This window comes from Sorex fumeus, unplaced genomic scaffold, assembly GCF_029834395.1.
Source record: "Sorex fumeus unplaced genomic scaffold, SorFum_2.1 ptg000008l, whole genome shotgun sequence".
NCBI classification, from domain to species: Eukaryota; Metazoa; Chordata; class Mammalia; order Eulipotyphla; family Soricidae; genus Sorex; species Sorex fumeus.
Genome location: NW_026606065.1, coordinates 34,373,840 through 34,399,509, shown reverse-complemented (window position 1 = coordinate 34,399,509; position 25,670 = coordinate 34,373,840). Strand labels below are relative to the sequence as shown.

At 43.1% G+C, this 25,670-nt stretch overlaps 1 protein-coding gene across 2 annotated transcripts in view; it reads left to right on the top strand.

The window, feature by feature from the left end:
* GPC6 (glypican 6) overlaps nt 1-25,670 on the top strand; it is a 1,218,346-nt gene that overhangs the window by 1,177,743 nt on the left and 14,933 nt on the right. For both annotated transcript variants that reach the window (XM_056109790.1, XM_056109789.1), the window contains one exon: nt 11,221-11,357. In XM_056109790.1, coding sequence (XP_055965765.1) covers nt 11,221-11,357 — 137 coding nt within the window. The remainder of the gene's footprint in view (nt 1-11,220; nt 11,358-25,670) is intronic.

The window sequence follows — 25,670 nt, the reverse complement described above, 5'->3', positions numbered from 1 at the left end:
AGTGGGTAGGTGTTTGCCTTGCACGTGACTGACCCAGGTTCAATTCCTCTTTCGCTCTCGAAGATCTTGGCAAGCTACTGAGAGTTTCTCGCCTGCATGGCAGAGCCTGGCAAGCTCCCCAAGGTGTATTCAATATGCCAAAAAACATTAACTACAAGTCTCATAATGGAGACATTACTGGTGCCCGCTCAATCAAATTGATGAACAATGGGAAAACAGTGCTATATGTGTGTATGTGTGTGTATATGTGTAAATATATATATATGTATATATATATCACTATGTTCCCAGAACTTTGTAGATATTAAACAAGAGAGTACAAGTGTGTGCATTTGTGTGTCTGTGTATATCTGTGTGTGTGTGAGTGTTTAGTTGAACTACCTATAGACAGGGAATACCCTATCAAGAAAAGCATTCTGGTGTATAGACACTGAGTTGAAAACCCAAGAAGGAATTATCCACTAAAGAATGTTCTTCCCCTATGCACAGTCTGCATGTTTGCGTAAAGAGTTCACTGAGCTCTATGATTTATGTTCTTGGATGCATTTATTAGTATCACATGCTGTTGTTCTTCCTACTCCCTTAGGCCAGAATCACTGGAAATTAAACTTGAGCCAATTCCTGCTAATGGATCCTAAGCAACCATTTCCCCATGAAGGAGGGGGTGTTCTAAGACAGATGCCGCTCCCTTTGACAGCAAGTTGACTTTGCCAGGAAGGACAGCTAGAATTTCAGTTTCATTAGCCATCGAACAAGGAGGCTTGGAATTGAAGTTGACTCTTCTGCCTACTGGACCACCCAGTCATTGCTCTCTGCTGGGCTTTGCTTTATGCCAGGCACTATGGCAGCTGTCACACTGTTTTCCTAATATATGGACACAAAGGATGAAGGTCTTGCTGCTGTTACCTGGGCCCAGGAAGAAAGTCACAATAAATGGAGAAATCTTGATAGCGAGGAAAACCAGAGGAATCTCTGTGCTTGAACATGAAGGGAGGGCTAAGTGACTCCAGTGTGGGAAGAGTTCCCAGAGGAGGGGCACCCCAAGTGAGACCCACAGAAGGATCCTCTAACTCAGTCTCCTCTGCATTGCCACATGTTTGCGTTACAGTTCATGGAGCTGCTGGTGCCCTGATTTGTGAGCCTGTTAGTATCAGATGCCTGTTGTTATCCCTCAGGCCAAAATCACGAGAAGTTACACTTGAAACAATACCAGATTAAATCAATGGGGAAGAGGGGCAACAGAATGTTGCTTTATAGCATACATATATATGTATATTTATCACAATAGATGCAAAAAATAGCGTTCATTATGCTCGGCCTCTCACAGAACAGGCATAGCTAACTATAAATCAAATCCCACGTTCCCCATCGAGAGTTGCATGCTTTTTTTGTTGCCTATTCTGTAAAAGATTTAGGGCAACTCATCTCTCCCCTAAATGGCTTTAGAATTTAGATAAATCTGGCTTACATCTACCACTCACTGAATATTTTTCTATGCTGCAGCTAAATTACTTTTCCAATGTGTGTATATCTTTGTGGGTGCTCGTGCTGTTGGAGGGAATCATATTTGCAATCCCTTACCTAAGGAAGCTCTGCTCAATTACCTCAAGCTCGGGTCAGTGAAGAGTGTTTCTCCTTCCCTGGTAAGTTCTAAGTATCTGCACTAGTTAGGAAATTAAAGAAAAAAGAAGAGCACACACATAGATTTCTCAATTTGAGTGGGGATGCCTTAGAGCCCCATAATACTTGGAATCTAATGATGAATTCCAAGGCATTTAAGAATATCAAAGCTCCAAAGTGAAATGCTTTGTGTCAGAGAGATACCGCAGGGGTCAGGGTGCTTACTTTGCAGCATCAGACCACAACTTAATTCCCAGCAGTATTTAATGGTTCCCAAGTACCTCCAGAAATTTCCCCTGAGCACACAGCGAGAAGAGCTGAACACCAAGTACTCCCACTCCACAAAGAGTGAGTGTGTGTGTGTGTGTGATGTGTGTGTGTGTGTGTGTGTGTGAGAGAGAGAGAGAGAGGGAGAGAGAGAGAGAGAGAAGCCTCGTCCCTTTTTTTTAAAAAAAACTAACTACTTGTGATGTGCTGGGTTTTATTCCCTCAAGATGAAATTTCAATATTTTAAGAGCAACCTGGCAGTGATGAGCTTAACAGAATCTCTGTGTTATGTCAATCACAGGTAGAAATAGAGATTCTGGATTTTCTTGAGTTTCATCAAAGACCCTATGGAGGGGTTTCACAGTGGAAGGAATACTTGGAAAAGAATCAGAACTTTTTAGCAAGTTTGGATGTTCAGAACATCATGGTTTTCACATTGGCTAAAGTGAGCTATTAAATATGTAAGCTTTTTCTGGCAGTTTCCTGAATTTGTACAAATGTCAAGGTCAGTCCTGCACAAAGAAGTCACCCCACCCCTTACCATAATCCTGAGGGCTCTATTGAGAAACTCAGGAAAAGAACATGAAGTGAGGAGCTCCTTCAATCCCCAAAGGACTCCCAAAGTTTTTCAGCCCATGAGAAGAGGCTAGAGTGCAGCAGAGGTTAGTGCTTAAAAATTAAAAGTGCTTCCACGTGCCTTATATAACTGCTAGGAATCCTGCGTTCCTCTATCCTTTTGAGGATGCATGGAGGAATTCTCCAGCCAGCATTGAGAAGACCTCATCTATTTTAGAATCAGCGTTTGGCCCAATTCATACCCCAGAGCAGCAATTCTTAAACTTTCTCTGCTCACAACTCCTTTTCATGCAAGAAATGCATCACGGGTGAGCACTGCCAGAAACACCTCAGAATCATGACATGGTTGCTTTTGAGTTCATTTTTTTGTCGTTCAGAAAACTTTTGCTACTGACAAATTTTTCTTGACCCATCCCATCTTTAGAGGCATGACCCCCATAAGAGGTTACAATTCACAGTCTAGGGCGCTAGGCTCTAGTGCAGGGAAATATCTTCTGAGGAGTTCGCCTCTACAGTTTAAATAATGCCTGAGAAACCAAGGATAGAGCTGGTGTCTAAAGCCAAGAGAGGAGAATAAGAGTATAAAGACTGGGGACTAGAGTGATAATACAACCAGTAGGGCATTTGCCTTGCACAAGGCCGACCCATATGGGATTTACAGCATCGCTAGGAGTAATTCCTGAGTGCATGAGCCAGGAGTAACCCTTTTACATCACCAGGTATGACCCAAAGAGCAAAAAACAAACAAAAATAAAAAGAGTATAAAGACTGGGTACACCCAAGGTTAGAAATAAATTAAAAGAATTTACCAGGTAATGGGAAGAGAAAAAAAAGATCCATTCTGGGGAATTAAAACTTCCTCTTGATTTGAAAAGGAACACAGCCAGACAAGGGAAATTACTGGGCACTTGGTTTGCATACGATGGCAAGAAAATACACTTCTGCTGGGTGGTCAAACCTTATACATAGAAACCTCCAGAACTGAACAGAGAGGGAAGTGACTTATTTTACGTCAGGCAGCAAATCCCAAGTTCTCTTTCTGCAAGTTCTCTTTCTGTTAGACATTGATATCTGGGATTCCAAATGTTTACAGTCTAGAAAGGTAGCTATCAAGAATGTTCTAGAAGGTTTGGATCCTAGAAGCTCTGCTGAGTGACTTAATGAAAACTACTCCTTGATGTTATTTATATTTTCAGTCTAGAGGACTAAGTAATGTCACAGTTTAGGTACCTGCTGTGCAAAGAAATGTTTAATTTTCATACGCACTTCCAGAGATAAAATGTCATCCTGTGTTTTTCTTTTCATTGCTGAATTTGAGTTGGATGTCAGACTGCGTGATCTCTCAAGGGAATACAGCGTGTTTGCCATCCTTCTTTACAAAAACCTAAAACCACAGAGAATGAGAGCATTGGGTTTAAACATGAAGGTTTCACCATTTGTTGTTACTTTCTTAAAATCTGCTGAAAAATATTCTGACCTGAAGAGCTTAGGAAGCTATTCCTGACATTTCTTATTTACTCCATTTTGAGGACCTGGATTTTGCCAGAAAATGACCCTGTCTTTCTCTTCAGAGGTGTGCCTTTAGTACTGTCTCATCATCTGGCTAAGAAACTCTAAAACTCTGCCAGAGGGGACCATGCAGACTTTATTTTCATCCAGTTCCCAGTCCCTCAGAGAACGTAGCAAAGGAAGCTTTAGAATCGTCCAAGGGTTTCTCACTTCCTACCAATGTTTTCTCCCACCTGGTCCTTTAGGCTTTTTTTTTTTTTTTGGTTTGGTTTTGCTTTTTTTTCTTCTGACAAAACACAGGTGTGCCGTGTCCTTAGGAAGTGAAGTGGAAAGTTCCATTCCACAGAGGGAAAGAATGTGTCATGCCATAACAGACCAGTGCTTGCTGTTGCGTTCCCTGGAATGTCTGAGAAAGCCCAAAGCGAAAGGCTGGATTTAGGCTGGTGGCTTGAGCACTCAGCAGCCTGCTTAATGAGTTGTGTGGCCACAGTAGGCCTCGGGCTCATCGATCAACTGCTTCTACCAGGACTCTGCTGCCATTCCCAATGCTTATGTAGAAGTTTCCAGACTGAATAAAGGTTACAAGTGAACTTCTCCATGTGCTGCAGAACACTATACCATGACACTCTAGACAGGAACCATCTGAGCCATGACAAAGAACCACAGAGGAATTGGAACAATAGTCCAGCAGGGAGGGTGTTTGGCTTGTACACAGCCCACCCGGGTTCAATCCCCAGCATCCCATAGGGTCCCACAAGTACCACCAGGAGTAATTCCTGAGTGCAGAGCCAAGAGTAACCCCTAAGCATCACCAAGTATGACCCAAAAAGGAAAAAAAGAAAAAAGGAAAAGAACTACAGAAAGGTGTACAAACTGGTGGGGAACGGAAACTATGGAAAGTTCTGTAAGAAAGTGGAAACCTGGGATGAACAGAACTGAGCACATCATGAGCTTTCAGTTTCCTTGTATGTTAGCTGGGATCCGTGATCCTCACTTCCCCAAGAATATTGGGCTGGAGAGAGAACCAGGTGGGGAGGCACTTACCTTGCATGTGACTGATCTTGGTTCAGTCTCCAGTAACAGGATTAACCATTGAGTACTGCAAAGTGTCCTCCTCCAAAACATATGCGCACGCGTGCACACACACACACACACACACACGCACACACATGCACGCACACACACATGCATGCACACACACATACGTGCACATACACTCATACACACTGTTAGTGAAGAATGTATTTGTAAGTTTTTGACCACAGTAGAAAGATTAGCATTTCCTCTGAGCCTTGGGAACTTTACATGCACTGTTGCAGACTTCCTGTACGTATTTTCCAATGAGAGAAGTTGCGAGTGGGTACATCCATAGACCTCCTGGTTTGATAAATTCTGGTGTAGGGATAATCTGAGAATCAAAAGACTTGGTGGTTAAGAAAAAAATATTCTTCTGTTTGTATGTTTGGGGGCTTTAAGTCATACCCGGGAGGTGTTCAGGGCTTACTCCTGGCTCCATATTCAGGAATCACTCTTGGCAGGCTTGGGAGACCAAAATTGGAAGCCTGGGATCTAACCTGGGCCGTCACATGCAAGGCAAGTGCCCTACCTGCTGTACTATCGCTCCATCCAAAAAAGGGCATTCTTTTCTCAAGAAAATCAGTCACCAGCTCTAAAACTGGGTTATGAAACACTTGCATTGCTATATGGCAAATTTTCCCTGAACTTGACCAAATAAAATGGTCTGGCTATGGGAGGAAAATGAGATCACCTTTTCTTTAAAAGATTTTTTTCCAAGGCTAAAAAATGACCTTCAGCCTATAAAATATTCACATTGTTTTTTCTCCTCAATATGTATTATTTAGTGTTTAGTCCTTTAAATATTAACAATCTTTTTTCCTAAAGATATGGTATATATTATTTACATCCGGTTAAATTATGTGTTCATGCAGATGAACTAGGCATGTTGCATTCTTTCTGAAGTCAGGAGCACCAGGCCAGAGAAACACTGTTGTGTCCCTTTGCAGGGACTCCTGGTCTGGGCATGACTGAGGAATCTGAGTGGGTGAGTGGACTCCTTACTGTAGCTGCTCAAGGAAGAGCCAGAGAAAGCCAAAGTCCCAGGGACCCCAGTGGGTGGATAACGGCCCTGAACAAAGGCTTGGAGGAGATCAAGTGTGGACCCCATCAAAGATTTCCCCATGAAACACAGAGGTATTCATTAACAGAGTGCCAAATTGTCCAAATCACATAAGGGTCACTAGTCTTAAGAGCAAAGAGAAGGTCCTGAAGACACTGTTTCTTATAAAAATGGTGAAAGCTGTGTAAGATGGGATTCATTACATTTTTAGTTACCTTCATATGCTTTCCCCCCAAGTAGCATGGCATTTGAGGTTCCCAAGACTGGAACCACGGAGATATTGTAGGCACTGAGTCACCTGCCTTGCATGCGGCTGATTTCTGCTTCTTCTGGTCCTCTGACCACAACCAAGAAAACAACTAAAGCAGGGTCTGGAGGCTGGAGTGATAGAACAGCGGGTAGGGCATTTGCCTTGCACAGGGCCAACCCGGGTTCAATTCCCAGCATCCCATATGGTCCCCTGAGCACCGCCAGGAGTAGTTCCTGAGTTTAGATCCAGGAGTAACCCCTGTACATCACCAGGGGGTGACCCAAAAAGCAAATAAATAAATAAATAAATAAATAAATAAATATAGTGCCTGGAGGATCCCATGAGCACTGCCAGATATAGCCTCCAAACTAAAAAACCCCCTCTCCCTTTACTTTAAGAGGAGCAAACCCCAGTTTTATCAAATCCTCATCAGCAAAAAAATAACAGAATCAGACACATGCAGGGCACTTATAACTATTTAAGGGGAGAGTTATGTACACATTACTGATTTGATGTAGACTGTACCTTTCTTTATGCAAAAATATGAAACTGAAAAAAAGATAGAAAAGGAAGATTTTCTTTGATTTGGGGTCACACCTGGCAATACTCGGGATTTACTCCTGGCTCAGTGCTCAAAGATCACTCCTAAGCAGTGCCAGCGACCAAACCAGGGTTCACCACATGTAATCAAGTGTCTCACTCCCTGTTCTATTTCTGATACTCCCCCCGCAAAGGAAGATTCTTTAGAAGCTTTTCTTTGACATGTGCATGTTCTGAGATAGTGATGAACATCCTGTAGACTCTTTATTGCTATTCAGTTGTGCCTGCACTGTTTGAAATGAAACACAGTAAAAGGAAATAAAATACCTGTGCTTAAAGTAATCTTAAGTCACTCACCCAATTAATTAGTTGGTGAACACTTCATAATGTAATCCATGAAAGCATTAGCCTGCATATATGGACTCCAATGAGCCTGATCCTGGGTCTCTGTTGCTCTCAGCTTTGCATTATTACTGACATCAGACACTGTTCTTGTCAGAAATATATTTGCAGAGTATTCCCTAACAATAATACTTAGCTCACCTTGGTGTACACTTACATTTTCAGGATTTAAAAATAAAAACAAGCAATTCCAATCTGGAGCTGTCACAAATTTTGCTTTATTATTTGGAAATAAAAATAAAAGACAATGAGAAAATATTTTGCACAGTGGGAGAATGTCAAAAACTTTCCGGATGCTAAGAGAAATGAAGTGCCATCATTCAGAGATTCTTTAAAATCAGCTACCTCTTGGGTGACTAATAACATGCCTTTTTCCCAGCTGTCTGCATCAGTACCCCAGTCTGGGAGTGAATTGGCCCGTGTTTACATGCAGAATGTTAAAGCAGCATTTACATCTCTCACTGCTCCTCTGCCATTACCTCCTTCAATTGGACGTTGGAAATGCCTGGCTAGTAAAATGCCAGTGCAAACATGACCTGATTATAAAGAGTGTTGCTGTGAATTGTTAGGGGGGATGCAGACAGCCCTCACTTAGCCAGATACAACCCTTCGCTGTGCTTTGCAAATAAGAAGGATCACTGTAAGGCCCCTGGTATTGAGGGAGTGCAAACCTCCATCTGGGAACCTGGAATAGAATGGGACCATCAAATCCATTTCTCCGGCAGCATTTATTGAGCACGTACTATGCTGGGAGATCTGTATGAATAACTTATCATAGATCTGCATGAATAACTTCCCGGGACGTTCCTAGAATCTCCTATTTCCTGGGAAAACTGAGATAGTTGGTCACCAGACCCTTCTGGAGCAGTGAGGAAACATTCGGGAGTCATGTTCAGGAACCAGAGAGAGAGCTTAGTGGACTGGAATACCTGCTTTGCATGTGGCTGACCCTGGTTTGATCCCAGCACCACATGGTCCCCTGAGCACCACCAGGAGCAATCTCCCATCACAGAGCCAGGAGTAGCCTCTAAGCACCATTGGGTGTGCCCAAAAAGAATAAGAAAAGGCAAGTCTGCATCCTCTGATTGCACCAAAAAGAACTGATTCTATGATAGACTCAGAAGGGAAACCCATTGGTTTTCAGCACTAGCTGTGAGTATAGTATGCTTGTCCTTCTCCCTGGAGCTTGTGTTCGAGAATAGTGAGGATGACTGGTCTAGGAGACAGGGCCCAGTTTTGAGATTGGAAATGCCAAAGTGGTGCACTACTCAACAAAATCAAAGGTGAGAGATTTTAAGGTTTACATGTTTCCCACTGAAGTAATTCAGTCTCTGAAAAATTGCATTTTTGGAAAATTTACTTCCAAAATAGACTTCTATCTAGATTAATTATTATTTTAAATGCCATGTTTGATTTTTCTCTTTCCTATAGTGTATGTGAGGATGATGATGATTATAATGATTCTAGAGCCTAGTGTTTCAAGCTGTGAATTGGAACTTCATATGGAGTAAATGAAGGTGTGACTCATGAAAATATTACCAATAGGAAAAGTTTTCTGAATGCACAATGACAAAAAAAATTCATTCTAAGTCAACCGTGTAATGAACCTGCTGTTTCTGGCAACACTTGGGCAAAAAGGGGTTGCAAGTGGAAAAAGTTTAAGAATCCTTGTTTAGGAGTAACTTGTGGACATGGAATACTTAGAACTCCTTCAGAATCTTACACAGAACTCAGTGGTGGAAACTCTCCTTGCATGTGTGAGGCCCTGAGTTGAATCCTAAGTACCACAAACAAACAACAAACATATAAACTATAGTATCTATCTTCTAAGAAAATGATATTCTTCTATATTCCCTTCTATCCTCGTGCGATATATTTATATCACAGTTGATAACACATTCGAAATGTCTACATGAACGCATAAAACCCAAACTTTAAAATATGCCTTCCAACTGAAGTCACAATCACACGTCCTAGAGTTCAGACTCCAGCCGTTGTGTTGGGTGGGAGGGAGGGGTATGTAAGGCACAATTCACCCCACATCGTCTATTGATGATCCTTGTAAGATCAGTTATTACAGAGGAGGAGAGAGGAGGGGAGGAAAAGAGAAGGGAGAGGAGGAGAGGGGAGGGGAGGGGACGGGAGGGAAGGGGAGGAGATGTTTGCAGAATGTGCAACCACTGTGATGGTTGCAGAATGATGACTTTTCAAATGATTGTGATTTCAACATGTAAGAGCTGGTGTTTCAGGGCTTGGGATATTTGTATCGGTGATCATCCGACAATGTACAACACCATGGCCTAGAGAAACATCTACATATCATAAGAAAAAAACATGAATAACAATGTCATCACACAATAATGCTAGGAGTGGGATGCGAAGGACAGACTCTCTTGGCAAGACCTGTGCCATTCAGGTGGACCAGAAGGAAAACATCCAGGGTGCTACTGGGGTGCCCACGTTAGCATCTACTAGAAGCATCAGAATGTGTCGTGCCAGGTTATCCTAAACAGAACTGAGTGGAAGCTACTTCTTTGAAAGATGTTACTTGTGCATTTTCTTTCTATACTCCAAAACCAAAGTCACCCCCACACACTTCAAGGCTAAAGCCAAATTCTTGCATTTAGCTTTTACCAGTGATGTGCTAAAACCTCTGTCATCATCAGAATCACAGAGAAGCAAGAGCCAAACCAAATAATTCTGAAACTACCAAGAACTATGACTAAAGGCAAAATAGAATGTCAGAAATCATAGGCATCATGGTGTGTACTCTTAAACCTCATGAGCAAACTCTGGAATTTCTTCCATGCATACAGCTCTGCTCCAACAACAGTAAATGTATATTACTTGGTGTCTAAATGCTCTTGTTCTCAGGCACACCCTGATACCACAAACTCTCAACGGTTCTCCATTCCAGGAGGTTGTCTAGGCTTGCTGGTACCATAGGCTGGTTGGTTAAAACCACAGAAATTTATTGGCTCCCACCTCTTGGGATTCAAGGCGTTGCCAGTGTTGGTTCCTTCCTGGGATAGGAGAAAAGAATCCTCCCCACACACATTCTGGCTTGAAGATGGGTCTCTGTCTCTCTGTCTCTGTATCTCTCTCTCTCTCTCTCTCTCTACCTCCCTCCCTCTCTCCCTCTTTCTCCCCCCATCTCTCAGATGGGTGTCTTTGTTCCTTTCTTTTATGCCATCTTTCCTCTACTTGTGTCTGTCCCAATCACTGCTGTTGTCACATATCGGACTGGATTCTCTCAAATGCCTTTTCTTCATGACCTCTGCAAACCTGTTTCCAAGTAAGGTCACACCTTGCGTTCCTGGAGATCCAAACTTCAGCGTTTGAACTTGATGGGGATGGGGCTTAATTCTGCTAGTATCAGATCTATAACAACCTGACACAGACTCCGCCAGTGTTCACAGAGATGAAAATGGAAATAAGGGAGTGAGATAACCTCCGTAGTCACTAGGTAAGGTACTTGCTTTGCCTGTAGCCCATAAGGGTTCAATTCCTCACACCACACGCAGTCCCCCTAGTCCCTCTAGGAGTGACCCCTGAGCACAGAATCCTGATGAGCAAAACCAGGTGTGGCCCAAACCACTCCCCCTTCAAACAAAATAGAAGGAGGAAATAGGGGTCAATTGCTGAGAAAGGTCTTCCCAAGGCTGGAGGAAGCCTTGGGGGGCAGGGGTGCAGAGTTAAGGAAGAGAAGTTTCCCTGGGCAAAAAGACTGCTGACAAATCTGGGTCTGTTAGTGCCGAAACCCACTTTGTGCTCATCCTCTGCCCGGATCCTTTCATTTCTCCCGCGTGGCATGTTTGTGTGTGTCTATGCTGTGTGTATGAGTGTGTGTGTGTGTGTGTGTGTGTGTGTGTGTGTTCTGCAGAGTATATTCACTGCCTTTCCTTCATCTCTCCATCAGGTCACTGACATCAAAGAGAAACTGAAGCTCTCTAAAAAAGTCTGGTCAGCGCTTCCCTACACCATCTGCAAGGACGAGAGCGTGACGGCAGGCACGTCCAACCAGGAGGAGTGTTGGAACGGCCACAGCAAAGCCAGGTGAGGCGCTCACACCTGTGGGCAGGAACATGGCACCCGGGGCTGGAAGATGTGCCTGGCCCCACTCCCAACACACATTAATGCAGAAAGCAACCGCCGGGCAAAGCACAAGTCCTGGCCTGGTGCCCACTGTGGGAAGGAGTGGGTGTGAGCACCGGGCAGGACTCAGGTTCCATTGCTGTTAAGCATGAAATCATGGTTCCCAGAGGAGGCCCAAGAAAGGGTATGTTACCAGGGGACAGACACCTGGGGTCACCCAGAGCCCTTCATAACTTAAGATAATGGGCCTACTGTTCATAGCTACACTTAAACAACTTATTAATATTATCACTGTTGTTGTTATTCCAAGTTTAAAAGAAAGTGAAAATTCAACTGTTATTATTTTCATTCACTGCAACAGTATCGGGGAGAGGGGGGATAACGGGGTGGGCCAGCACAGCCATCTAGTAAGAGTCCACCTTGGAAAATTCCACTGGAATCATCTGGGTCTTGGCTTTCTTCTCCTCCTTCGATTCTGCTGTCCAATGCTAATGGCTACAGAATTCTGAATTTCTTGATTTCACTCCGGAAGGACTTGGCCTAGGTTTTTCACAGGGTGGAGAAGTTGGACAGGGAGTTGGCAAGCAGAGAGGCCGGAGTTGCCTTAGCAGGCATGCAGCTGGGTGAGGCAGCTGGTGGATTAGACTGCAGCAATCTTCGGGGAACGGGCTAGCAGGTGGAGGAGCTGAGAGCGGGGTGGGCGGGGGGTCTATTCTGGGCCTTGCTGGATCATTTCCAAAATCTGAGGCAGCTTTTTTCAGAAGGGAACTAAAAGACACCTGGATATTAAGTTCAGAAACCATGGCAGGAGATGAGCTGGGTGCAAGTGGGGTGCTTGTTCTGTGTTATTTCTTATACTCCTAAACCATGCAGTGGAGATCTCTTGAGGTGGGTTTTAGGCAGGTGCAAATGAGACAACTATAGAAATGCTGCAATCAAGTCAGCTTGCCCACAAATTTCAGTGTCCAGATCTTAGTTCCTGCAGCAGGCCCCTAAAAATTATCCAAGAACTTACTGGAACCTGGCTTTTTCAATAGACCTTTGGCCAAAAAAAAAAAAAAAAATTAAGCTTCAAATTGGCTAGCATCTGATGTATTTTCTCCTAGTGATGAATCCTTAAAGGATGACCAGAGGTCTAATGAATGAAATGGTTGGTCTTTTTTATTTCAAGCTGCTCTTTCCCCATCTGTGTTTACATTTCAGACTTGGCTGAAAGAACTGCATTTTTGTGGATGTTGGATATTAACTGGACAGATAGCAAATTACATACACGATTTCTCACCAAAACAAATATGTAAAGATTGGTTGTAGGCGAAAAGACTGCCTCCATCAGGATAAATAAATAAATAAACATGAATAAGGAAGCTAAAGACCACTGAAGTTAGAGCCAGATCTAACTCAGATGGTTCCACCAGCTTACTCACCCTACAGCTCAAGGCCCCAGATTGGCTGAAGGATTACTCCAAGGTCACCCAGCCAACAAGGTTGAGAGCTGGCGATCTGCCAAGTCCTAGTCCAATTATTCTGTAATCCTCCAAGACCCTTTCTCTAATTCAAATGGCAATTAACACTGTCTTCTCCGGGACAGGATAACCAAGGAAATGGGTCCTTGGCTTTAGGAAGGATTCAGTGGACTACATTTCCTCATTCCACTAATCAGAAATATTATAAAGCACCCCTCTTTTGAACCTGAGCTCCATGCAAGGGTCTAGAGACTCACTACTCCAGGAAGGCAAGCGGGGGGTGGGGGCATAGCATAGGAAAAAGTCAGATGGATTTGGGAACTCTCCTATTATTAGATGTTGGGGAATGGACCATGAAGAAGGTTGCTGTGCTTGCAGCAGGAGGCAGGGAAAAGATTTCATTTTGTCTGGAGGTCAGCGAGAATCCTTCTGGGTTCAAGGGAGGGAAATCATCAAGCTTTATGCATTGAAGTCCTTTGCTGGAATAGTCCAGAATTTAGCCCCATTTATTTTGAAAAGGTGGGGTTGTCACATATTAGTGACTCACAGTTATTCCCTCTAGGAGGGAAAAAGCGTGATTTATTTTTTAGAAGTTTTTAGTTGTTTAGAATTCCTTTTCTAAAATTCCTTCACTGGAATAAAAGGTAAAGGTAAAAGGTAAAGGCCCTCCCGTTGATCGTCGATTTGCTTGAGCGGGCCCAGTAACGTCTCCATTGGAGACTTTGTTGTTACTGTGTCTGGCATATCCAATACTCTTGGTAGCTTGCCGGGCTCTCCGAGAGGGGTGGAGGAATTGAACTCGGGTCGGCCATGTTGGCCGCTTGTAAGGCGAACGCCCTACCCGCTGTGCTAGAATAAAAATCTTAATATTTCTTCTTACTAAACTAAACGTAACTGAAGCAATGATCTCAACATATAGATATAGATATAGATAACAGGAAATTTTTTATTTAAAGGAATTCCACTGAACTAATTCCACTGATATAGAAAACAGGAGATTTTTTATTTAAAGGAATTCCACTGAACTATTTTTTCAAGTTGAAAAACAATAAATAATTCAGAGAGCAACATACTTTTTCCTACTTTTGAAGTATAGATATTAAGGAATGTTTATTGAGAAATAAGAAAGGTTGGGGCCGGAGCAATCGTACAGCGGGTAGGGCATTTGCCTTGCATGCAGCCAACCTAGGTTAGATCCTCACCTTCTCATATGGTCAACTGAGCACTGCCGGGAGTAATTCCTGTATGCAGAGCCCAGAGCATCATGCTGTGCTTCAACAGAAGAGCTCACACCTTCCAAGAAAGGCAGCCAACAGTGCTTCTTCCAGATCCGTGTAAAAGTGAGTTTGTAAGTGTACCTTCTCCTCCCACTTCTCAGTCTCCTATACAACTTCTCAGGGAGAAACAAGAGAAGCCACAGACTCTCACTGCCAACAAATATGAATTGAAAGAAGCTTGTAAATAAAGCAGGAAATTTTATAATAAACTTAAATACCAAAGAGAGAGATGGAATTAAAGCCCCATGGTGCAGTTCACAAATCTGGGCTTTCTCCTGGGTGGACCCAGTATTCCAGGGTGGACCCAGAGACCCCAGGAAAAGTTTACAGACATCTGGCATCCCTGAGAAGGGTTATCTGGGCACCTGGTGCCAGAAGCTATCTGTGCACCAGCTGGAGGAGAATGATTTAATAGGAGGCAGGGAAAAAAGAGGACTTAAAGAAAATAAAACGTTGTAGGATTAGTGGCACATAACAGGTTAGGATTTGGGCAGCAACTGCATCAGGAGAAGGCAAAAATTAAGCCCTTCTATTGTCCTCAAGTAGTTTTAGGACTAATTTCTTTAGTTGAGAGAGACCGCGATTCGTACTCACGTCAAGTGACATCCTCTATGTCATCCTGGAGGGTGGTTTCCTCTTTATGGGAATCCTTTTTCAAAACTCAGGGATGTTAAAAGGGAAGGTGGAACATGGGAGAGATAGGACTGGGGCAGGAGGAATGCCAAGGAAAGCCAGTTTGTGGCAAGCATCCACAGCATTTATATTTGGTGATTAAGCAAAGCACTTCAGCATCTTTTGGATTTCTTAAGTCACTGGTTTCCAAATTCCTCCCACACACTCATAAAATGGCCAAAACACCTCTCCACTTCTGTTCCTCATCTAGTGTTTAATCTTCATTTGTCCTTTCTTTAAAATGTCTGTGGGGAGGAGGCTATCAAGACACAGACTGAAGGGCAAGGATTAACTGAGTTCAGAGGAACTGTGTTTGGCCGGAAGGCTCTGCTATGTTCTGAGATAACCAGTCTTCACAGAAACAGCTGTTGACCCCACATACATCTCCTCTGAGATCAGGAGGTGAAAACAATTGTTGGGATATAGAATGTATCTTAGGGGATAGGAAACATAGAAAAGTATATAAAGGAGTTGCTCTTGCCAGCCAATGCTGAGTAGACTGTTGTAAATAGCCCTACTGTGAAGAGAAGTGGAACAGAACTTGTCAAATCCTTGCATTGGGTTCTTCAGGCTATACTTCCAGAAGCAGATTTACTATATCATCTGGTGAGTCAATGTTTAATTTTTAAGATCTGCCATAGTGTTGAACACAGATCTGTATGGATAATGCCCAAGAGTTCCAGTTTCTCCACATCTTTACCAGCACTTGTTTTTTGTTTTCTTTTTGTAAAAAAAAACCATCCTTAAAAGGGGTGAGGTTTGAACAGATGACTGGTTAAAGAAACTTTGGTACATCTACACAATGGAGTACTATGTAGCTGTTAGAAAAGATGAAGTCATGAAATTTACATACAAGTGGTACAATATGGAAAGTATCATGCTAAGCGAAATGAGTCAGAAAGAGAGGGATAGACATAGAAAGATTGCATTCATCTGGGGGATATAAAGTAACAAAGTATGAGATTAATACCCAAGAATAGCTGAGATCAGCACCAGGAGGATTACTCCATAACTTAGAGGCCAGCCGGGTATCCTAGAGGAAAGGGCAGTTCAGATAGAGAAGGGAGCACCAAATAAAGGATGTTTGGAGGATCCTCCCAGGAGGGGAGATGCATGTCGAAAGTAGACTATGGACTGAACAGGTTTGCCACTCAATGCCTCTTTTGCAGACCACAACACCCAGAAGGAGAGAGAGAACACAGGGGATTGCCCTGCCACAGAGACAGGGGGGATGGGGGGATGGGGGTGGGGGGGATATTATCCATGGTGGTGGAAAATGGGCACTGGTGGAGGGATGGGTATCTGATCATTGTATAATTGAAACCAAAGCACAAAAAATTGTAAATCTACAACTGTAAAAAAATAAAATAAAATAGAGATGGCGGCCGCACGGGAGCCTTGTGGAAAGCGGGTTTGAGCCGGGCTCGGGGAAGCGGCGGGGACCTCATGGGAAGGGGGGCTTTGTGGGCCGTCCCCCACGCCCCACCGATGTCACCAGCTGCCCCCCACGAGCGGCTCTCCGGCACGGCCACGGCCCCGGAGGCACAAGGACTTAGCACAGAGAACCAGCCGCTTGGAGCAGAAAAGCAAATGGACTTGTGTTGATCCACGCCACCAAGCCTGCCCGGAGGGGGAAGGGCGTTGACCGGCCCGCCCGCTCCTCTCTGGAAAGAAAGATGGCGGCCGCACGGGAGCCTTGTGGAAAGCGGGTTTGAGCCGGGCTCGGGGAAGCGGCGGGGACCTCATGGGAAGGGGGGCTTTGTGGGCCGTCCCCCACGCCCCACCGAGGTCGCCAGCTGCCCCCCACGAGCGGCTCTCCGGCACGGCCACGACTCCAGGGCACAGAAATCAATCTCTTAACTAGCTAACTTTTAATAGAAATTCTTCCAGGGTCAATAAGTAAAATAGCAGAAATTCAAAACTGCGCGGCCGCAATTGCAGCCGCGCGACATCATTTTATTCTTAAACCAAGTTGTAGAAAGCAAATCATTTCACAACGCTGTTTCAGCATGTCTGATTGGGGGGGGGGGGGGGTGGGTCGTAAACTCTAAACAATAATTGTGCATCTTCTATCGAAATAATCTATCTAGTCAAAGTAGATAGAGTATTAACTAGAACTCATCTGCCTCATAAGAATTGGGAGGGGTGGGAGGTGGGGGTCTATTGGGGTTCGGGGTTAAAAATGAGTATTGGTAAAGGGAAATGTGTTCGGTATCTACATGACTGAGACCTAAACCCGAAAGCTCTGTAACTTTTCCCACAGTGATTCAATAAATAAATAAATTATTAAAAAAATAAAATAAAAAAAATAAAATAAAATAAAGGGAAAAAAAAGGGGGTGAGGTTTAAAATTTGGGCTTTAATGACACTTCTGGAAAAAGTCATGTATATGCTAGGTTTTCAGTACCTCATTTGAGATCCTTGGACCTATTTGTGTTTCTCAATTCAAAACTTTGGATTTTGGAAATTTATCTCAGTATGTTCACTATACTATACAATACTCCCGGTGGGATCTGAAGCTGTAATTTGCAATCAGACACATTCTATTTCTGCAGCTCCATATATTACTATAAAACCAACTGGGATAAACACTGACTCTAATCAGCCTCATTTCAGATCAGACCAAGTATTGCTAACAAATAGGTTGGGGGGGGGGGATGGGGAGAAATAGACAAATTTGGAAAGTGCAAATGAAGCATATTGGGCTTGAATTAGTATTAGTAAAACCCTAAAGCTCACTGGTGGCAAAAGAATCTGTTCACATAGAACTAGAAATTGCTATAGACATCATAGACTTGCAATAAAATGGAGCTCACTTGTGATAACAAAGAGGATGGAAATTACTCTCACCTCCCTCTTCTTTTTTTAAATATATTTTTTAATGAATCATTGTCAGATAGTTACAGACTTTTGAGATTACGTTTCAGTCATCAGTGATCAAGTACCCATCCCTCCACCCATGCCCATTCTCCACCACCAATGTTTCCAGTATCCCTCCTGCCACCCCCCTCCAATCCTCCCCGTCCCCGCCTTTATGGCAGGTACTTTCCCTTTTACTCTCTCTCTCTCTCCTTTGAGGTATTATAGTTTGCAATACAGGTAGTAAGTGGCCATCATGTTTGGTCTATAGTCTACTTCAGCATGCATCTCCCATTCCTACTAAACCCTCCAAGCATCCTTTACTTGGTGGTCCCTTCTCTATCCCAACTGCCTTTCCCCCCAGCATGTGAGGCCAGTTTTCAAGAAGGGGAGCAATCCTCCTGGCCCTTATCTCTACTATCCTTGGGTGTTAGTCTCCCATTAAGTTACTTTATATTCCCCAAATGAGTGCAGACCTTCTGTGTCTGTCCCTCTCTCTCTGGTCACCTCCCTCTTCTGAGTATGTCTGAATGCCACCACCATCAGAGGATATAATGAGTCCCTGAAAACAAACTCAAATAAGTACTGTGCTCCTCCTCTCTCCCCAATTCCTGGCCCACCTTCCATCTGGCCAACTCTGATGGGCACCTTGAGGAGCACCTACTAGCTTTCCTTCCAACTTCGCAAACCTTTCACATCCCACAGGTGATGAGTGGTCCTTCTCTTCACTCACCTACTCCCTATGTCATTACGACTCCCAGCATTAATGTGGTGATAACATGAGAAAAAGTGACTTAGTGTTAAGTCTCTCCTTTTCCCAGTAAGCCTATTCATATGCCCACAGGGTCTTTCTGAAAGCCTCAGTTCAATTGAAAAAAGTAATTACCAATGGTGGCAATGACAGAAAGTATGGCTGGCTGGTGGGAAACTTCTTGTGAACCAATTGTGATCATTGTCTCGGGTGAGAGAGACCTCAAACTCTGTAGGAAGAATCCCAGCACAGAGCCTGTAGCCCACCCTGAGATTCACTGTGACCCTGCATATACATGCACACACACACACGCACGCGCGTGCGCACACACACACACACACACACACACACACACATCTAAATTTCCAAGAGAATCTTCCATCCTAATCAGCTATATTGATGTAATCAAGGATGTCAACATAGAACTGTAGCACTGTCCTCCCATTGTTCATTGATTTTCTCAAGCAGGCACCAGTAATGTCTCCATTGTGAGACATTGTTACTGTTTTTGGCATATTGAATACGTCACGGGGAGCTTGCCAGGCTTTGCCATGCAGACAGAATACTCTCAGTAGCTTGCCAAGCTCTCCGAGAGGGGTAGAGGAATCAAACCCAGATTGGCCGCATGCAAGGCAAATGCCCTACCGGCTGTGCTGTCGCTCTGGCCATGTCGACATAAACAATCTAAAATTAAATATTGTTTAAGTTAAGTTCATCTTTTATAGCAAGATACCCCAGCCTGGGTAGCTCATACACAACATAAATTTCTTTCTCATCGTTTCTAAAGCTGGTAATTCATGAGTAGGTAGGAGGGGGTCAGGGCTCCCTTGATGGAAGCATCTAGGAAGCTTTGTGCCCTCTTAGAAAAGGGTACTCACCTAATCACCTCCCAAAGGTCTCATCTTGACACCATCTTATTAGGCCTTAGGTTTTAAACCTATATTATCTTGGAGGAACCCAAGCATTTTGACTATACCAGGTGGGAAGACAAATGCTTAGACAAAATGGTGGAAGGTTTCATTCTTGAACACGCTCTTGGAAAACAGAAGGTAAGCCAAACAGTGAGGCAATCAGTGGCTAACAGTCCCCAGATGTCACCCACTGAACTCACCACAGAACCAAGCAATTATAAACAGTGACCTCCCTGTGTCTCCTCATTCCTGGGTCTTCCCTGTTCCTAGTCAATGTGTCCACCATCTCCCAGCCTCGGAATTGAGTATGTTTGTAGCCAGGTTCTCTTTCCTTTTAGGCATCTCCCAGAACTTTGATGATGCACAAATAGAATGCTGTCATGCCCCAAAGCTGTTGCAAAATCTAACAAAGAGAATAAAAGTATGGGCTCAATAAGGCAAACAGTCTTGCAGGATGTGACATTTGTGAGAGGCAGAGCAGGAGTTGCATGTGGGCGTCCTGGTGCTGAATGGGCTTCTGTAGATCCTCCAGGCTGTCCTCTGGAAACATCTCTAGGTTTGCAGGAGAAAGGATGAGACTGGCAACACAGCCATTTATTTTTCAATGATGTTTTCCATTCAAATCTCCACCTTCTTTATAAGTCTCCCCTTGAGTGCAGCAAAAGGAGAAAAGGTTCTTGAGGACATGGCGCATTGTTTTTATTGTAAGTGGCCGAGCTTCAGTAGGCACAGTTAGAGGCTAGGTTTCTTTGGCAGTCTCTCACTATTCCTGGATGCTCAGACTCCCAGGGGAAGCATTCCCATGAAAGCTCTTGCAATTGGCTTCTGATAAATGAGTCTCAGAAAGCCATGCACTGTTAATAGCGTCTCAAAGAGACTAAGTCCTCCTCTGACTAAGCATCAGTACCACTGCGGGAATCTTTGTCCAAGATGTACAGGGTCATCTTCAGAACCAAAAGCCACTTTCTGCCCTCCTCCACCACTGGGGCCCACCAAGACTGGCCTGTACTTGCTATGGTTTATACCAATGTGTTTTATTAACTCAGTAGAGCTCACAGACACCAGAGCATATCATCAGATGTCAATAAGAGTCAACCCAATGTTATATTTTAGAAGTTACATTAGGAAAGCAATCTCAGAATCAGACAAGAATATATTGACAAAACAGATCTATCGAAAGGCAGCACAGAAGTGATGCTTTAATACAAAAATAAATAAGACTCTTGCACCTTAAAAATTTTATATTAAGACGTTTTTGAGGGTAGCATATATTGTGGGGCTTTATGACGAAGAATTGGCAATGAACTCTGTGCATTTTATTATATGTTATGTGGTGAACATTGTGAAGTGCATTTTTTCCAAGTTATGGATGAATACATGGAGCTTATTTTTTATCAGGGGGCCTCATCAGAAAACTCTGATTTAAAATAGGGAAACTAGCTTATACACATGTATAAGATTAAAATGCCTGTAAAATGGCTGAAACATACAAGTGTCCTTGTGTGTTTCTCTTTATTCTTTTGGAGGTTAATATAGACAACATTTGGTTTCTAGAACTTGGAAAATGATCTGTGAGAGGGGAAGACCTTTACATCTAAGTATATTCAGCAAGAATCAATAGGAAGGACAGAGCAAAGGAATGGAAGTCCTTGAGCTACCAGACACCAAGAGTTGAGGCAGAAGAAGAATGCTAACACTAGCAAGAAGACCGGGCATGCCAGCCTACTGGGGGCCTATCTAATTGTTCTGGTTCTCCCAGAGACATGCTCTTAAACCTTCCATCTTGACCTGTGACCTCAAAGAGGAAATTGATACACAATCTCCCCATCCCACAGACTTCTTGCAGTTGGCTCAGACAATGAGAAGCAGCCAATGGGAGGCTCAGGGAATGAGAACAGAGGGCCAAGGAGGAACTTGAGAGATAAAATGACCATCCCTCTCCTCTCTCCTTGATGTAATTTGTTGGGAGTTACTGAGGCTCTGGGTCCCATTCTATGATTTCAGATTTTGTGTTTGTGGTCATCGCACCATCCCTTTGGGTTCTTCTGCTGGTGCCACTCCTGGAGTTCTTTGCCACGGGTGTCTTTTAACCATGCCCACAACTTTGCACATAGACTGTAATTCAAACTTCCTTTATTTTCCCTTTATTGTACTTTCAGATTTCTGCCAGGGTAAAGACAAATAGAGCACCTTTGTGAGGATTAGATAGAGGTCCTGTGATAAATATATCAGAGTTCATGCTCTCAACTTTGATATGTCTTAAAGTTTTCTAAAATAGGAAAGAATACATATAAAAAGAGGAAAGAAAGTGTCCCTTTTAAAAACAGTATGGATGATTCTCAGAAAATTAGAAGTTGAGCTCCCGTTTGACCCTGCAATACTACTTCTGGGAATATATCCCAGAGAGGCAAAAAAGTATAGTCGAAGTGACATCTGCACTCTTTACAACAGCCAGAATTTGGAAAGAACCTGAGTGCCCCGAGTTACCAAAACTTATGGGACACAGCAAAAGCTGTGTTAAGAGGAAAGTTTATAGCTCTACAAGCATTCCTCAGGAAGGAGAAGCGAGCACATATAAGTAACCTAACCTCACAGCTTAAGAGCTTGGAGAAGGACCAAAAAAAGGAGCACAACCCAAACAGGAGAAAGGAAATAATAAAACTCAGAGCAGAGATTAACGAGATGGAAACCCAAAAAACAATCCAAAAGATCAATGAAACCAAGAGCTGGTTCTTCGAGAAAATTAACAAGATTGATAAGCCTCTAGCAAAACTCACAAAGAAAGGGAGAGAGAAAACCCTAATAAACCAAATCAGAAATGAAAAGGGGGTCATTACAACAGAAACTACAGAAATTCAAAGGATCCTCAGGGAGTACTTTGAGAAACTTTATGCCACGGAACATCAAAACCTCGAGGAAATGGATAAATTCCTAGACTCCTACAGACTCCCAAGGCTGAACCAAGAAGACCTGGAATACCTGAACAGACCTATCACCATCAAGGAAATTGAAATGGTAATAAAAAGTCTCCCCAAGCACAAAAGTCCTGGTCCGGATGGATTCACTAGTGAATTCTTCCAAATCTTTGAAGAGGACTTACTCCCAATCCTTTTTAAGCTTTTCCACGAAATTGAAATATCAAAAACACTTCCAAACAGTTTCTACGAAGCAAATATCACACTGATACCAAAAGCAGACAGAGATACCGCAAAGAAAGAGAATTACAGACCGATATCCCTGATGAACACAGATGCAAAGATCCTCAACAAACTACTAGCAAATAGAATCCAACTACTCATCAAAAAGATCATACACCATGACCAAGTAGGATTCATCCCAGGGATGCAAGGATGGTTCAACATTTGGAAATCAATCAACATAATCCATCATATCAACAAAAGAAAAGATAAAAAGCATATGATTATATCAATAGATGCAGAGAAAGCATTTGACAAGATCCAGCACCCCTTTATGATGAAAACCCTAGTCAAAATGGGTATAGAGGGGACCTTCCTCAACATAATTAAAGCCATCTACCACAAGCCTACAGCAAGCATCATCCTCAATGGGGAAAAACTGAGAGCCTTCCCTCTAAGATCAGGGACGAGACAAGGATGCCCACTCTCTCCACTGCTGTTCAATATAGTACTGGAAGTACTTGAAATAGCGATTAGGCAAGAAAAAGATATTAACGGCATTCAGGTAGGAAAGGAAGAAATCAAGCTCTCACTATTCGCAGATGATATGATACTCTACTTAGAGAACCCAATAACCTCCACCAAAAAACTCCTAGAAACAATAGACTCGTATAGTAAAGTTGCAGGCTATAAAATCAATACCCAAAAGTCCATGGCTTTCCTATATGCAAACAATGAGAGAGAAGAAAGCAACATCAAAAAAACAATCCCGTTCACAATTGTGCCCCAGAAAATCAAGTACTTAGGAATCAGCTTAACTAAGGAAGTAAAGGACCTGTACAAAGAAAACTACAAAACGCTACTTCAGGAAATAAAAGAGGACATGAGGAAATGGAAAGATATCCCCTGCTCATGGGTCGGGAGACTTAACATTGTCAAAATGGCAATACTACCGAAAGCATTGTATAAATTCAATGCAATGCCTATAAGGATACCCATGACATTCTTCAAAGAAATGGAGCAAACACTCCTGAAATTTATATGGAACAATAAGCCCCCACGAATAGCTAAAGCAATTCTTGGGGAAAAGAAAATGGGAGGAATCAACCTCCCGAACTTCAAACTGTACTACAAAGCAGTAATAATTAAAACAGCATGGTACTGGAACAAAGGCAGAACTGCAGACCAATGGAACAGGGTTGAATACACTGACATCTCCCCTCAATCATATGATCATCTAATCTTTGATAAAGGTGCAATTAATGTGAAGTGGAGTAAGGAAAGCCTCTTTAACAAATTGTGCTGGCATCACTGGACGGTTACATGCAAAAAATGGGCTCAGAACTCTGCCTAACACCGTGTACAAAAGTAAGATCAAAATGGATTAAAGACCTCAACATCAGACCAGAAACCATAAGATACATTGAAGACAAAGTTGGCAAAACCCTCCATGACATTGAAGCTAATGGTATCTTCAAAGATGCCACGCCACTGGCCGAACAAGTGAAAACAGAGATAGATAAATGGGACTATCTTAAACTAAGAAGCTTCTGCACCTCCAAAGAAACAGTGACCAAAATACAAAGACAGTCTACAGAATGGGAAAGGATATTCGCCGAATACACATCTGACAAGGGGTTGATATCCAGGATATACAAAATACTGGTTACACTCCACAAGAAGAAAACATCCAACCCCATCCAAAAATGGGGCAATGAAATGAACAGAAACTTTCTCAAAGAAGAAATCCGAATGGCAAAAAAGCACATGAGAAAATGCTCTACATCATTAATCATCAGGGAGATGCAGATCAAAACCACAATGAGATACCATCTCACACCTCAGAGACTGGCCCACATTCAAAAGAACAAAAGCAACCGATGCTGGAGCGGATGTGGCGAGAAAGGGACACTCCTTCACTGTTGGTGGGAATGTCGACTGGTTCAGCCCTTCTGGAAAACAGTATGGACGATTCTCAAAAAATTAGAAATTGAGCTCCCATTTGACCCAGCAATACCACTCCTGGGAATATATCCCAGAGAGGCAAAAATGTATAGTCGAAGTGACATCTGCACTTGTTTGTTCATTGCAGCACTCTTTACAATAGCCAGAAACTGAAAGAAACCTGAATGCCCAAGAACAGATGACTGGTTAAAGAAACTTTGGTACATCTACACAATGGAGTACTATGTAGCTGTTAGAAAAGATGAAGTCATGAAATTTACATACAAGTGGTACAACATGGAAAGTATCATGCTAAACGAAATGAGTCAGAAAGAGAGGGATAGACATAGAAAGATTGCATTCATCTGGGGGATATAAAGTAACAAAATATGAGATTAATGCCCAAGAATAGCTGAGATCAGCACCAGGAGGATTACTCCATAGCTTAGTGGCCAGTCGGGCATTCTAGAGGAAAGGGCAGCTCAGATAGAGAAGGGAACACCAAATAAAGGGTGTTTGGAGGACCCTTCCAGGAGGGGAGATGCATGTCCAAAGTAGACTATGGACTGAACATGTTTGCCACTCAATGCCTCTTTTGCAGACCACAACACCCAAAAGGAGAGAGAGAACACAGGGGATTGCCCTGCCACAGAGGCAGCGGGGGATGGGGGGATGGGGGTGGGGGGGATATTATCCATGGTGGTGGAAAATGGGCACTGGTGGAGGGATGGGTATCTGATCATTGTATAATCAAACCCAAGCACAAAAAATTGTAAATCTACAACTGTACCTCATGGTGTTTCACTAATAAAAAAAAAAAAAAAAAGAACCTGAGTGCCCGAGAACAGATGACTGGTTAAAGAAACTTTGGTACATCTACACAATGGAGTACTATGTAGCTGTTAGAAAAGATGACGTCATGAAATTTACATACAAGTGGTACTACATGGAAAGTATCATGCTAAGCAAAATGAGTCAGAAAGAGAGGGACAGACATAGAAAGACTTCTTTCATCTGGGAAACATAAAGTAACAAAATCGGAGACCCAAGAATAGCCGAGATAAGTACCAGGAGGTTTACTCCATGGCTTGGAGGCCAGCCGCACATGCTAGGGGGAAAGGCAGCTCAGATAGAAAAGGGAGCACCAAATAAAGGATGTTGGGAGGATCCTCCCAGGATGGGAGAAGCATGCTGAAAGTGACTATAGACTGAACATGATTTCCACTCAATGCCTCTTTTGCAAAAGAGCATCCAAAAGGA